The sequence below is a fragment of the Sinocyclocheilus grahami genome, unplaced genomic scaffold (genome assembly GCF_001515645.1).
Source record: "Sinocyclocheilus grahami isolate Dianchi unplaced genomic scaffold, SAMN03320097.WGS_v1.1 scaffold274.1, whole genome shotgun sequence".
In the NCBI taxonomy this organism is placed as follows: domain Eukaryota; kingdom Metazoa; phylum Chordata; class Actinopteri; order Cypriniformes; family Cyprinidae; genus Sinocyclocheilus; species Sinocyclocheilus grahami.
Genome location: NW_015505453.1, coordinates 34,273 through 48,650, shown reverse-complemented (window position 1 = coordinate 48,650; position 14,378 = coordinate 34,273). Strand labels below are relative to the sequence as shown.

Sequence of the window (14,378 nt, the reverse complement as noted above, 5' to 3'; positions counted from 1 at the left end):
ACATTTTTCTTGGAGTTTAAAATATATACATTTTGCTCAAGATATATTGCCTTGGTTTTTTACAGAACCAGGAGGACTATGGTTTAGTGTCTGCATAGCGGAAAGATTCCAGCTTTCTCTCTGCCTTTGTAATCAAACTGGGATTAATAAATGTCTTTTTAGTATCTTACAAAATGTGAAATAACATAAAAGGAGGCTATAATTTACAGCTCTGACATTTTTACCATGGTATATATATTGAACAGTGTGACCATGTGTAAATGTTTTAACAATTAAAAAAAAATAGCTACGTAAGTAAGATGTATTCAGTAATAACATACTTGATTTTAATTCTAAAAAGCACGATTTCTACCACGAGAATTTGCACTTGTGGATATTTTGCCATTGTTTATTTTTCTGACTTGTATGGCCAACAGCACGTTTTCGCTGTAAAATAAAATATTTAATGTTCAATAGATACAGTACATTTTGCTAAAACGGTGCTACCAACATGGATACACTTTCCATCTTTCATGATTCGTTATCATTTCCGGAAACACCGGATGTACGTCATTACATGATTGAGTACATTGTTTTTACGTGGGGATCTCGAGTGTCACGTTAGCTGTTACAGTAAGGTAAGTTGAAATACAGAGCTTAATTTATAACTAATAAATTTGAACATACGTTTTAAAGTAATTTCTAACAGCGTTATTCTTATATGCGCAAATCATTTGTCATCTCCTGCACGACAGAATGGGCTTGAAAAGTGTCATCGATGTGCTAGCTAAGCTAAGCGCTGTCACCATGTATATCAGTCCTGTCACTGCTGCTGACTTTAGTATGAGAGTACTCGTTAAGACTAATAGTTTAGGATAAGAGACTGTTGTGCGGTGTATTTGACAGCTCTGCATTCACTAGCCTGATCAATATCTAAACCGATGTTCAATGTTTATTATTGATAATAACTGATGGATAACACAACACTTTTGACAGTACAATTAACCATGTAAATACTACTGTTAATATTTGATACATTAATTTCTAACGCCGCCTCTAAATTATCAGCATGATCACCACTTCGATGAACAAATGAAAAACAAAAAACCACTTCACTCTTCTACTTGCCTTCTGTCATCTGATTGCTTTTTAGCAAGAAAAAGAACATTAAGTATCATTTTTAAAAACAACTTCAGTATGTGGTAAACGTGTCTTTTTGCTGTGAATCTTTAATAATTTTTAAAAGTAGATGTAAGAATAACTTATATTGATATTAAAATTAAAGATAAACTTTTAACTGCACTGAAGCCACTTAAGTTTGCTTGATTATCCAAAATCGTGTGAATATTAAACATGATACATCAGGCTTTTAAAACTAAGCATTTAAATATCATCTTATTAAGACATACTGTTAGGAGAAATAGGGTGACAGCTAATATTTGTATGCATGTTATGTAAAAGTCTGTTATACTGTTATAAGAATCTCATTGATTTGCATTACAAGCTGTCAGTTCAGCTTACTGTTTGGTCATATAAATAACATCTGCACCAAATTACATATTTTTGCTCAGTTTAGGCCTAAAATTGAGATATTTTTTCTCCTCAAGTGTGTGCTCTATATTCTCTGTATATCATACTGTATGGGCCATAAAAGCCTGATGCATCAAATACGATACAAACCATATTCAATCTTTTTTAGGTTGTCTTTTAATTTTGTGTAAAGGTTCAATAAACTCTTCCATTTAAAAAAAACAAAAACATTTTGACATTTTGTCTATTATATCAAATGTCAGGCTGTACAGAGTTCATTTATAAACATTATAATCTGGTCAGTTGAAAGATAATTTTATAAAGCTGTTCTTTAACCTGTCTGTTTGCCATTGGCTTAAAACGGGAAAGAATCCAAGTGTTGGGCTCATAATGAATTCATGTGGTGAAGAGTTGCAAAGTTCCATTGGTGTTGGGGCATAAAATATTAATCTAAGCCGGGGTGCTCAAGTATCAGACCTAGTTGTGCTAGTTGTGATTCCATCCTCAGATGATTTCTTTCATTGTGTTAATGGTATGGTTTTATAGTAGACCATGAGTCTGTCAGCAGCCCCACCCAGCTATGCTGAAGCTACAGCAGGAGATAAAGAACAAGGAGCTTCTGGTAGCTTCACTTACGCCTCCCAGCCTCCCCCAATCCCACCCCCAACCATGCCCATGCACCCCAGCTGGGCTTATGTGCATCCCGGCCCCAGTAAGTGACCATTTATTATAATATCTTCCGTTATAGATGCAGATGTTTTGGTAATAAGCAAGGAGCATTATGTTTGATGTCTTTCTTCTCTGTTTGAACAATATTAATAGTGCAAAATGTCTGTTTAGGTCCAGGATATTCCAATGCGTATGCTGCAGACATGTCCTCACCCTTCTCTGACCCGAGCTCCAGCAGCAGCTTCGACGGCCTCAGTGGAAGCAACTGGGAGGACAAGAATGTCCGCCGCATGTTCATCAGGAAGGTGTGAAAGTCCTGATTCAATTGTTTTTCCATTTGAAAAACAGCAGAAATTGTGTCAGTAAGACAGTTCTAAAGTGAATGTTAGTGTTTGAAATTAATGCTGTTCTTTTGAAATTTACGTTCATCAAGGAATTGTTTAAAATGTATCACAGTTTCCTCAAAAATACTAAGCAGCACAACTGTTTTCAACATTGATAATAATAAGAAATATTTCTTGAGCACCAAATCAGCATATTTCTGAAGGATCGTGTCACACTAAAGGCTGGAGTTGTGGCAGCTGAAAATTCAGCTTGACAACTTTTGCAATTACAGAAAACGGCTGTTTTAAATTGTAATAATATTTCACAATATTACTGTTTTACAGTATTTTTTTATCAAATAAATAGTCTTGATGAGCATAAGAGATGTCTTTCAAAAACCTTAAAAATCTTACCCGAAATGATGATTAAATGCTTATGTATGAACATCCTAGTCTTGAAAAGCATGTATTTCATTCGCAGGTCTTCTGTATCCTCATGGTTCAGCTCATGGTCACATTTGGTGTGGTGTCACTCTTCACATTTTGGTAAGTGATACACACATCAGAGTACAAGACAAAGCCCCATTTTATCCATTTATTCCACTTTTAAAAGAAAGCACTGCAACTGATGACCGTTCTGTGTTTCACAGTGAACCAGTCCGGAAGTTTGTACAGTACAATCGAGTTTTCTATCTGACCTCATAGTAAGTGACTCAATTATACACTGTTCTATTTCCTCATTAGAGGCTTTGGGACTTTATGTTTAAAGCATGTTTACCCTGTTAGTGACCCTGCTTTGTTTTTGTCCAGCATGACTTTTATGGGAACATACCTGATGCTTGTATGCAGCACAAATGCACGGTAAGAAGATTTTTTTTTATTATACATTCTTCTTGTTTTTGAGATTGAGACCAGCATAGGAGATGTGTGATTTCAGGAACTATGAGCTTCTTTAATATCCATCACTTATCTATCAGTGTTTGTGTTTCATCTACAGACGAAGATACCCTACCAATATGATCCTTCTAGCCATTTTTGTAAGTAATCTCATTGTCTCATTCATTTACAAGTTAAATGATAGTAAACACTCATTTATAATAAGTATATGTAATAATAATAAGTATTCATTATCATAAAAATTTGTTGTAACTACCAGAAAAAGAAAGGGGTGAGTATTCTTGCTTTAATTTCAGACTTTGGCAATGTCCTATATGGCAGGCATGCTTGCCAGGTAAGAAAAACTTCAACTTATGTACTTATATTCTATATTAAAAATAAAGCACCGCTAGAGGTGAAATGTTCTTTATAATTGTTAAGATTTTATTCCATTTTGTCGACGCAAATAGCCTCGTGGTGCTTTGGGCGTCCCGAGTTCGAGTCCCAGCTCGTGGACCTTTCCTGATTCCTTCCCCCTCTCTCTCCCACTTCACTTCCTGTCTAGCTACTATCCTATCTTAAAAAAACAAGATTTTTCCCCCAATTACAGAAAACGGCTGTTTTAAATTGTAATAATATTTCACAATATTACTGTTTTACAGTATTTTTTTATCAAATAAATAGTCTTGATGAGCATAAGAGATGTCTTTCAAAAACCTTAAAAATCTTACCCGAAATGATGATTAAATGCTTATGTATGAACATCCTAGTCTTGAAAAGCATGTATTTCATTCGCAGGTCTTCTGTATCCTCATGGTTCAGCTCATGGTCACATTTGGTGTGGTGTCACTCTTCACATTTTGGTAAGTGATACACACATCAGAGTACAAGACAAAGCCCCATTTTATCCATTTATTCCACTTTTAAAAGAAAGCACTGCAACTGATGACCGTTCTGTGTTTCACAGTGAACCAGTCCGGAAGTTTGTACAGTACAATCGAGTTTTCTATCTGACCTCATAGTAAGTGACTCAATTATACACTGTTCTATTTCCTCATTAGAGGCTTTGGGACTTTATGTTTAAAGCATGTTTACCCTGTTAGTGACCCTGCTTTGTTTTTGTCCAGCATGACTTTTATGGGAACATACCTGATGCTTGTATGCAGCACAAATGCACGGTAAGAAGATTTTTTTTTATTATACATTCTTCTTGTTTTTGAGATTGAGACCAGCATAGGAGATGTGTGATTTCAGGAACTATGAGCTTCTTTAATATCCATCACTTATCTAGTCATCTAGGTTGACTTCACCACCTGTCATGGATTACTTTTCTCCCTCATGATGGTGCTGATGATCACCGGGCTTCTGCTGTTCTTCACTGCACCATTTGGATATGTAAGCTGCTTGTAAACCCTTAGTACTAGATCACTTTGAAGCTGTCATGATAATCCTGTGTCATAATCACTTAGATATACCTTTTACCTTTATCTTTTTGAAATATGTACACTGTAAAAAATGATCGTAATGCAGTGTTGTCAACTTAAACATCTGCTTCTGTCTGTGGTTTTAGATACCCTGGTTGCATACTGCTTATGCTGGATTTGGTGCTCTGGTTTTCACTCTGGTTAGTACCCTTTAACTATGCAATATCTTCATGTTTATGTGCCTCGTACAAGATGTAATTATCTTCTTTTTGTTGTGCTTTAGTTTCTGGCGTTTGACATGCAGCTGCTGATCGGCAACAGGCGGTACTCTCTGAACCCAGAGGAGCATGTGTTCGGAGCCATCTGCCTCTACATGGATGTGGTTTACATATTCCTCTTTTTCCTTCAGCTCTTTGGGAGCCGTGAGTGAGGTGTTCATGCTGTGTCCAGGCTTTAGCCTTTGTCCTCTTTTACACACACACACACACACACACACACACACACACCCTTCTCATTTACTCCAAGGTTTGGTGAGGAGCGAACAGTCTTCCTTCATTCTGTGTGGCAGTTGAAGTTTGATGTGTGCTGTTGTTTTCCTTCTGGTCATGGTTAGGCAGCTCTTTGCACACCTCGTATGCACCCTCGCTGCAAGATAACCATGCTACCAATCAGATATACACATGCTGTTCAGGGTCGACAATCACTGCACATCATTTTTGTGTTTTCAGTTCAAGTGATTTGAAAAACCCTAGGCCATCTGCATTGAATAATGTTTAGAATTCCAGCACACAATAATCTGAAAAAAATACTTACTTGTCAATGGATAATATCCCTTCGTTTGCACGTTGTATAGTTGAAATGAATCTTCTGACAGGCGATCACTAAATGTATAACAGTACCTTCAACCTAAGTTTCGTCAATCAGCAACATTGTGCAGTGAAATTATGCCAGAGCTAGAGAGGCCTGTATGTGACACTTTGAATTGCTTTTTGTGCAATAACCTGCTCTTGAATGGGAGACAGAAGCTGGAGCTTACAGGAACTTGTTGCGGTCAGTAAATATTTTGTGCCTCTGAATGCTGGTTGATAATGAGATTTCAGTGTTGTTGTATGCAGCCAATGCAGATTTATAAAAAAAAAAAAAAAATTATTATTATTATACTGTGTGCCAAATATAGTTCTGTCACGTGAGAGATTTTAATTGCAGCACTTGGTCCAACAGGTCAGTTGTGAGGTCTGCAATATATGTCTATGAATTGCCTCATAAATTAACTCGTAAGTGTGTGATGCTTGGGTGTTTTTGTTCATTTCCAAGACACTTGATTGCTTTTATTTCTAATTTTCTAAGTCACATTTGAGTCAAATGTTTGAAATACTGAATTATCAGGTGCTGACTTATTTGAAAAGAGATGACTTGTTACATTCAGTAGAGACAAAAGATGATATAATGTATTTTATGATTTGTTTCAAGCACATAGGGCTTATATTCCATGGGCTTCAATATACTTCTCTTGTCTCTTAAGAACTTATAGAGTGTGTTGACATTTTAATTTGGGAAAACTTCTTAATTCTGAAAACCTCAATAGGTTTTTAGGTCATTTACACCTATATTGACATTCCTCTTTGCTTGCATTTTAAACTGTTTCTATAAATTAAGCATTCATCTTTTTGATGGATTGGTGTTTCATTTGTCACAGTGGGTTATAAGAGATTTGGGTAGAAAGCCTCACATACCCATACTCTTTATTTCTTGATTTAAGGTTATACTAACCTACAGTATTGTTACTGAAATGGCAGTTTAAAAAACACAAATGTATGTATTTTCTCATATGTACATTTCACACATGCAACTTTGTTCCTTTTTAGATTAAATGTATAAATGCTTTACAGACACTGAACGCTTAACATGCTTGGTTTTGAAAGCTATTTTTTCAGCTGAAGGATTTCAATTTGAGGTGATCTGTGTAATTTTTTTGTGAAGTCTTATTGTACACGTGCATATTAAGTGTGAGTGTATATGGATCACCCTATGCCTTTCCTATCTCTCTCTCTGTGCACTTCTGTGTCTACAAATGAATACGTTTAACCTATAATTACTGCATGATCTGTGGTACAGAGACCCACTGTGTGCTACTTTAGAACTGAAAAGCATTCCTTCTTTTTCCTGTTAAAATACTAATGGCCAGTGGGTGATTACAGGATATTGTGTTGTTTTGTAACCTCATCTGTGCTTTAGTAAAATAAATAAACAGAACCGTGAATAATAAACTGGTGTGTTGTAGGTGTTATTCCTGTTATGAAGTCATTTTAAAAAAATTCCTTAGTAGGTCAAGAATTGTCATCTGTACAGTAGTCAACATTTGAAGTGGATCAAAACCTTTCATCAAAGCTAACCTAAAACCAAAATGCGTTCTTGTCTTAGTACAACTTTGATGAACTTTTTTGATCCACTTCAAATGTTGACTACTGTAAACCTCCTCTTTATAGTTTATTTGTAAAATATTATTTTAGTTTTTTTTTTAAGCTTTGCTCATGTTTTTTTGTTTTACAAAAATTAATTACAAGTTAAAACAATATTCCCAAGGCAAAGGGAAATGTAAATAAATAAATACAATTTCTAATTGTGATATTAGGATGACATTAAACGAATGTGTTTGTGATATTTGAAAATGTGATTGTTTAAAATTATATAAGAAAATGTGAGACCTCAATATTTTTATTAATAATAATAATAATAATAAAACTACAGGAATGACCTGTACGTTTGAGTGCAAAGGCATTAAAGGGGTCCTATTATGCTCTTTTACAAAGTCTTGATTTTGTTTTGGGGGTGTACTAGAACAGGCTCTCATATTAGGTTGTTCGAAAAACATTATATTTCACATATTTTACATTATTACAACTCCCCAGTCTGGCATGAATAGTGATTTCTGTTAAATAAAATATCTCCTTTTGAAGTGGACTTTGAGCTTTGTAACTTCGCAGATCTTTTTATGCTCAAACAGCAACATTACAGACTAACTAAAGTTGAAAAAGTGAAAAAGCATGATAGGACCCCTTTAAGATAAATTAATAATAATATAATAAATACATATGCCATGCACATTTCATCAAAAGCCGTCTAAATAAAATGTAAATATAATTTATATCCAAATTGAAATGGAAATAAATGGAATGAAAGTAAATCGTTCTTCGTGAGCTGGTCACGTGACCGCCCCGCCTGACGTCATTGTATAATCACAGAAACAACATGGCGCTGCGCTCTTGCTGTCGACGGCTGGCTGCACAGGTAGCTCATTTAAAGCACTGTGTTAACGACTGCACGAGAAATGTATCCGGTTCTGGTTTATCTTTAGCACGAATCAAACCGCTGCATGAACCGGCGGGCGTGTTCGTGCGGTCGAGCCGCTGGCACAGAAGGTCATGGCATCTGCGTCCCTCTGGTGCTGCAGGGGTCAGCAGCTGGACTCTTGCGTGGGGGGTCATGGGTGAGTTGACATGCAGGTTTTCTGTGACTCGAAAACGTTGGTGGCTGTATTTGACACGTGACGTAATATGCGTAATGCTGGCATAACAGCGGTTCTTTCAACGCAGTGTGAGCTCTGTGTAATGATTCAGATGTTCTAACAGAGAGATTTGCTTTTGCATCAGCCTTTTCGCTTTTTGGAAGCTCTGATGAGAGGACTGAGGAGCAAAAACTTGAGGATGAGCTTATTCTGCTCTTGAAGAAAGCCAAGGTATACTGTGATGCTCTACTGAGTTCTCTTTACTGACACACAGGTATCACATCAAACCCGTCTGATCCTGTACCTTGAGCTACATTTGTTTGTCCTAGCCTAGTCTGAGAGACCACAATGACAATTTGAAAAAAGAGGGACAAAGACTAATATTTTTAAGTTCAAATTATTGCTACATTGTTACGCTGATAATATATTTTGTAATTAAATTGTTTGTGTTAAATAAAAAAATATATAAATGAGAAGCAAGTTCAGTAGTGGTTTCAGGTTTCTGGACTTTCCAAAAACAAAAAAGTTCTAAACTATATTAAAGGAATACTTCACCCAAAAAAAGAACCCTTTGGCCATCCAAGATGTAGTTGTTGATTTTTTTCTTAATTGGAACAGATTTGGAGACATTTAGCATTAAATCACTTGCTCACCAGTGATCCTTTGCAGTGAATGGGTGCCATCAGAATGAAAGCCCAAACAGCTGATAAAAACATCACAATAATCCACAAGTGATCACACAACACCAGACCTTCTATTAATGTCTTGTGAAATGAAAATTTCAGCAAATTTAAATTTTTGGGTGAACTATTCCTTTAAGGCTGGCATACATTACATGCATTTTTCAAATCAGATTTTAAAACCCTTTGTGAGTAGGCATTCTTTTTCAGCTGCAGATTTTGTAAATGGTTGCATTGCAAACAAAAAAACAAGGCGTTATACATTAAATGACTGAGGATCACACACTAGCAGTCATGCAGAAACATGGGCCTCGATGCTAGGAGACGCATGACAAATGAAAACAACATGTGTTCTAAAATCAGCTGACAAATATCAGACATGTTTGATATTCTTCAACTGGAAGTCTGAAGCTAAAAAAGAAGTCACTACATGATTTTCTGAGAAATGTTTCAATTCAGATCCTCAGACTGGCTCTGACTTTCAGAAACTAGCATCAAATTTTCCAGATTTTAAATGGGGGCAAAAGTTATGTAGTGCACTCCAGTCTTTAATATTTTTAAAGATGATTTTCATAATATTATTCACAGTACAGCATGATGATTGGGGAGCTGGATGCTGCCAGTGGATTCTTACACAAAGCTGTTCGACTGGCACATCAGATGCACAATAATGATGCCATTATATACACATACAGCCTGGTATGTTGTTTTTTTCCTGACTTTGTCCTCCTTTTTCACCTCGCCCAGTCCATTTTATTCTCCTTGTTAAACAAAACATTGCAACCATCAATAGTATATATATTACATGACAGAGAAGATTAAATGAGAGCATAATTTTGCTTAATGTTTCTCTTTCTTCACAGATGGCGAATCTTGCATTTGTCCAAGGTCAGCTGGATAATGTGAGTAAGGCTGAGGGTGATCTTACTTACTCTAAATTAGTGCGTACATCTGTAGCGAGCGGCAGCATGTGACTCTCTTTGTTGTTTATTGTTGCAGGCTGAGAAGCTGTTCAAAGCAGCCATGAGTTTTATGCTGTCAGGAGGAACACCACAGGTAAAAACACTCATTTTTTTAATGAACGTGTAAGGCTTTTATACCCGTTTTATCTCAAAAGGATGACAATGCAGTGATTGAGATGTCGCTGAAGCTGGCCAGCATATATGCCACTCAAAACAAGTGAGTTCCGATCCTCTGCTGAGAGAGTGAAAGCAGTCCGAGTTAGTTGACCTGTTAACCTCTGCACTGTTCAGGAACTCTTGACTTTTCATTTCCAGGAACGAATTGGCAGAGCATGGCTTCCAGTTCTGCACAGAGTCTTTAGAGGCCAAGATTGAGAAACAGAAGGAGCTTCCTCCAGAAAGCCTGTCAGGTATCACAGCCACCTTTCAGTTTTGGCTGTACGTCACTGCAAACAGAGCTTTTGTGTTTGTTTGTCAATGTATTGATCTCTTACTATATGTTTGTTTTTTTAATTAGATGAGGAGCGCAAAGACACCAGGTTGCTGCTTGGTCTTAGTCTGGACGCGAGGGCACGTTATTTGGCAGCTAATCATCGTTTCACAGGTGCCTGCAGAGATTATCGGCACGCGCTACAGATCTGCCAGGAGGAGCAGGGAGAGTCCCATCCACAGGTGATGACATTACACACGGGTACATATATTATCATAGTTACCCAATGAATATGTTCCTAGTTCTTTTACAAGATCTTCGGATGTGGCAAATATTTTGTCCCATTAAATGTGTATCGTGTAATCTGCTTCAGACCCTGGTTCTGTTGAGTGACCTGGCGACTGTGTTGGACCTGCAAGGAAAGCATGATGAGGCTCTGGCTCATGTGAAGAAGGCGGCTGAGCTTGGACAGGCAGCGGGTCACCCTGATCAACATGTGCTGCTTGGGAATATGGCGGGAATTCTGATGCACAAAGGTTCAACTGATCCCTTTGGTTCCACTGACGTTTACATATAGTTTTTTAACAAATGAAGTGCACAAATCACAAATGAATTCTAATGTACAATCCCAAATGTAAATATGAAAAATGTATAAAATACTAATATATAAAAATACAACATATTATATATACTACCATTTTACCACTTGGGGTCAGTAAGATTTAAAAAAAAATGTTTTTGAAAGAAGTCTCCAAGACTGTTCAATGTGAAATAATTAGTTTAAAAAATGTAATTTATTCCTGTGTTGCCAAAGCTGATTTTTCAGCAGCCGTTACTTAAGTCTTCAGTGTGACATGATCCTTTAGAAATCATTCTATGTGAAGGGCCCTATGAAGTCCGTTTAATTTTTTCAAAAAAATCTGGTTTATTTTTATTTTTTCCAAATTCCATTTTTTCCATTTAAATTTTTCTAGGTTCTGTTTTAATGGTTAAATTAAAAAATATTAATCAAAAAGCATGTCTAATTCATTGAAATCATGAAACTTGTGCAATTTACCAGCAATTTATTAAAAGTTTAACAAAATATGAAATACTTTATTTTTTTTCTCAGATCTTATTTTTTACCAAATTCTGTTTTCCATTCATTTTCTGGATTACATTTGAATGGTTTCATAAAATTTTAATAAACAAAAGCATCTCCAATTAACTGATTTAATTGTATTATTATTTTTTTTATTTTTTATTTTTTTCCAGAAATGCTGTGTTTTTGTTCTTGTATTTACATTTGTCTGGTAAATAAATTCTGGTAAATATTTTCTTCTAGTAAATAATGTTTCTTAAAAAATTATGTTTTAATAATAATTGTATTATTAGTAGTAGTACTATCATTACGTTAAGTAATATATTTCTGTCAAAGTTTCTTCACGTTAAAACAAACTTTTATTTTGATAAAAGTTGCTGTGAAGACAACAAGAAGGTTTGTGTTTGTATATGATACGACGATAGGTTTTCTCAAAAGAAATGGTAAAATGCCCATGAAGTGACTCTTTTAGAGCAGTTCTACAGATTATGTGTTCATAGGGCCCTAAATATGCTGATTTGATGCAGATAAATATATTTTATTATTCATGTTTAAAACAGTTGTGCTTCACTGTCATTTTTATGCATTCGTGCTTACTAAAAGTATTAATTTCTTGAAAGAATATTCAATTTTCATACTTTCACTTTCATTCATACTTTTTTGCCTGCATGTATATGTGTGTGCATATACAGATGCATATTGAAATTATATTATTATTATATACATATTATATATTCATATTGTTTTGAATGGCATTTTCTCAGGGATACAAAGTTGTGTCATGGTTGCTTGTCTTTTGTTGTTCAGGGGAGTTTGAGGAGTCTAGTAAACTGTACCAGGAAGCTCTGGCTCTGGCACGTGCAGCAGGAGATGGAGAAGCTGTTGAGCAGCTTCAGGAAGGGCTGAAAGAGTTGGCCAGCAGGAGAGACGGACAAAAAGAGAGCAAACCTGAGGAACAGGAGCTTAAGGATTGATCCAAACGATGCCTGTGTGCACACACACTCCTGGAAGTATAATATACTTCAGTACAGCACAACATTAGGGCAGATATATCAGTTTTGTGCAACAAAATCATCTTTAGCAGGGCCATAATTCTCCAGCCATGAATAACTGTAACATTCACTGGTTGCCATTTCACATTTTTCACCCACAATGCAACAGTACACAACATTGTCTAATGCCCTTTTTATATATTACCTCCCATTAGACTTATTTTATAGCCTTGCTCTTGGACTGTAATAAATGTTTCCTCTGGAATCAGGGAAGATAATAAGAGACTGATGACTGAGTGAGAAGTCAGAAATTCTGTACATCAGGGCAGCTCATCATTGGTCTTTTGAAATATTGTGCAATGAAACATGTAATAATCTTATTTAAAGCCAACTCGTGTTAATGTGTTTGATGTGAGAAGTGGTTTGATAAACCTGTGAACAAAATGTTTGTTCTTGAATTTTTTTTTTTATGTTGGTTGTCACCTGAATTCAGTAAAACTCATGCACTGTAGAGGTCAGTATGTGTTCAGATTTCCTAAAGATCGTCCAAGAAACCAAAGTTTTGAGTTCTTCAACCCGAAAGATCAGTAAATCCAAAATGTTGAATTGAGGAGTGAATTTTTTTTAAACTTCAACATGCAGAAACCTAAATTCACATTTAGTTTGTCTTGAAGGCAATTTGGTTGCAGCATTTAGACACAATACATGAAAAGAAACAATACATACACCTTTAAATATCTAATTTAATTTATATCTTTATAAATGTTAGCATCTGCTTTCTTGCAGAAAGAATTCCAACTAATCTGTTTAACTTACAATATCTTTTAATAAAGATATCAGGTGTTGTTCAAAATGTGCGACTTAAGCGAAGCTGGTGCCCAGAAGGTTCTCTGCTATTTTTAGTGAGTCAATTTAAAGGAAAATTAGATTAACTTGGTTACTTAATAACTGGCCTTGGATCCTTTTCACTCTTTAAACCATTAGTCAAATGTTGGTCTTATTCTCTGAAGATGATTCCCTTTCTCAATAAAAGAGTTAAATATTCTCTCATTCTACAGGGTAAAAAGACCTGAAAGATTCAAATCAGCAGTTCCGTCTGATCTGTTTACGAGAGATGTTTTCAGAAAGTGCTTTAAGAAGAGCTGCTGTGTCATCATGTTCCCAATGTATTAGAATCCACACATGATATTTTAAACCTGTAATTATTAATAGTGGGAACAGCGAGTGCCGTCCTAATAAAGGAGAAGGGATGCATTAGGGCTGGGCGCTCTGAGTGTGGTCTTGTCATGCCTGGGTGGTAAAAGATGCAGTGGGAGCATGAGGCTGAGATCAACATGACTCAACTAGTAATTAAGGATCTCATAGAGTGTGGCTCATCAGATAAGAGCAGCTCATATTTTCATTCAAACTCAGTTCCGTCTGATCTGTTTACGAGAGATGTTTTCAGAAAGTGCTTTAAGAAGAGCTGCTGTGTCATCATGTTCCCAATGTATTAGAATCCACACATGATATTTTAAACCTGTAATTATTAATAGTGGGAACAGCGAGTGCCGTCCTAATAAAGGAGAAGGGATGCATTAGGGCTGGGCGCTCTGAGTGTGGTCTTGTCATGCCTGGGTGGTAAAAGATGCAGTGGGAGCATGAGGCTGAGATCAACATGACTCAACTAGTAATTAAGGATCTCATAGAGTGGCTCATCAGATAAGAGCAGCTCATATTTTCATTCAAACTCAAATCTTACATCAGTCTATTGGGCATGAGGTGGGCCAAAAAGTTTGTATTGGCACAAAAATTAATGTTGTGAGTCAATGCCTTTAGGCCTCAAATCTTTTCGCCTTTTGACTTAAACCTCTCTTAGGAAAGTGCAACGGGAATTGGAAATAACACTTGGTTTTTTACTTTTTAGGGCCACTGTGTATACAGATAC

At 36.0% G+C, this 14,378-nt stretch overlaps 2 protein-coding genes and 1 long non-coding RNA gene across 3 annotated transcripts; all 3 read left to right on the top strand.

Annotated features, from left to right (window-relative positions):
* The first annotated feature begins 540 nt into the window (after nt 1-540).
* Nucleotides 541-7,068, top strand: LOC107599903 (protein lifeguard 2-like). The gene is made up of 14 exons (XM_016291624.1): nt 541-617; nt 2,056-2,221; nt 2,350-2,483; nt 2,983-3,047; nt 3,152-3,205; nt 3,312-3,362; nt 3,499-3,538; nt 3,695-3,732; nt 4,148-4,240; nt 4,345-4,363; nt 4,505-4,555; nt 4,677-4,772; nt 4,948-5,001; nt 5,085-7,068. Exons 2-14 carry the CDS (start codon nt 2,062-2,064, stop codon nt 5,229-5,231), a joined length of 1,002 nt encoding a protein of 333 aa, XP_016147110.1. The 5' UTR covers nt 541-617; nt 2,056-2,061; the 3' UTR covers nt 5,232-7,068.
* Nucleotides 4,133-4,564, top strand: LOC107599874 (uncharacterized). Its single transcript, XR_001610711.1, has 3 exons — nt 4,133-4,240; nt 4,345-4,398; nt 4,505-4,564. It is a non-coding gene; the product is annotated as an uncharacterized lncRNA (long non-coding RNA).
* Nucleotides 7,069-8,016: 948 nt separating the features above from the next.
* On the top strand, nt 8,017-12,885 carry LOC107599873 (tetratricopeptide repeat protein 19, mitochondrial). The gene is made up of 10 exons (XM_016291577.1): nt 8,017-8,288; nt 8,452-8,537; nt 9,575-9,685; nt 9,850-9,888; nt 9,986-10,042; nt 10,104-10,165; nt 10,264-10,358; nt 10,466-10,620; nt 10,752-10,914; nt 12,267-12,885. The coding sequence occupies exons 1-10, from the start codon at nt 8,051-8,053 to the stop codon at nt 12,431-12,433; spliced, it is 1,173 nt and encodes a 390-aa protein (XP_016147063.1). The 5' UTR covers nt 8,017-8,050; the 3' UTR covers nt 12,434-12,885.
* The last annotated feature ends 1,493 nt before the right edge of the window (nt 12,886-14,378 follow it).

Coding starts and splice junctions, on each gene's coding strand:
- LOC107599903 (XM_016291624.1), top strand. CDS start 2,062: ATGAGTCTGTCAGCAGCCCCACCCAGCTATGCTGAAGCTACAGCAGGA. Junction 2,484..2,982: donor GCCGCATGTTCATCAGGAAG/GTGTGAAAGTCC, acceptor TTTCATTCGCAG/GTCTTCTGTATCCTCATGGT. Junction 3,733..4,147: donor ATGGCAGGCATGCTTGCCAG/GTAAGAAAAACT, acceptor TGAACATCCTAG/TCTTGAAAAGCATGTATTTC.
- LOC107599873 (XM_016291577.1), top strand. CDS start 8,051: ATGGCGCTGCGCTCTTGCTGTCGACGGCTGGCTGCACAGGTAGCTCAT. Junction 10,043..10,103: donor TGTCAGGAGGAACACCACAG/GTAAAAACACTC, acceptor TTATCTCAAAAG/GATGACAATGCAGTGATTGA. Junction 10,621..10,751: donor AGGGAGAGTCCCATCCACAG/GTGATGACATTA, acceptor AATCTGCTTCAG/ACCCTGGTTCTGTTGAGTGA.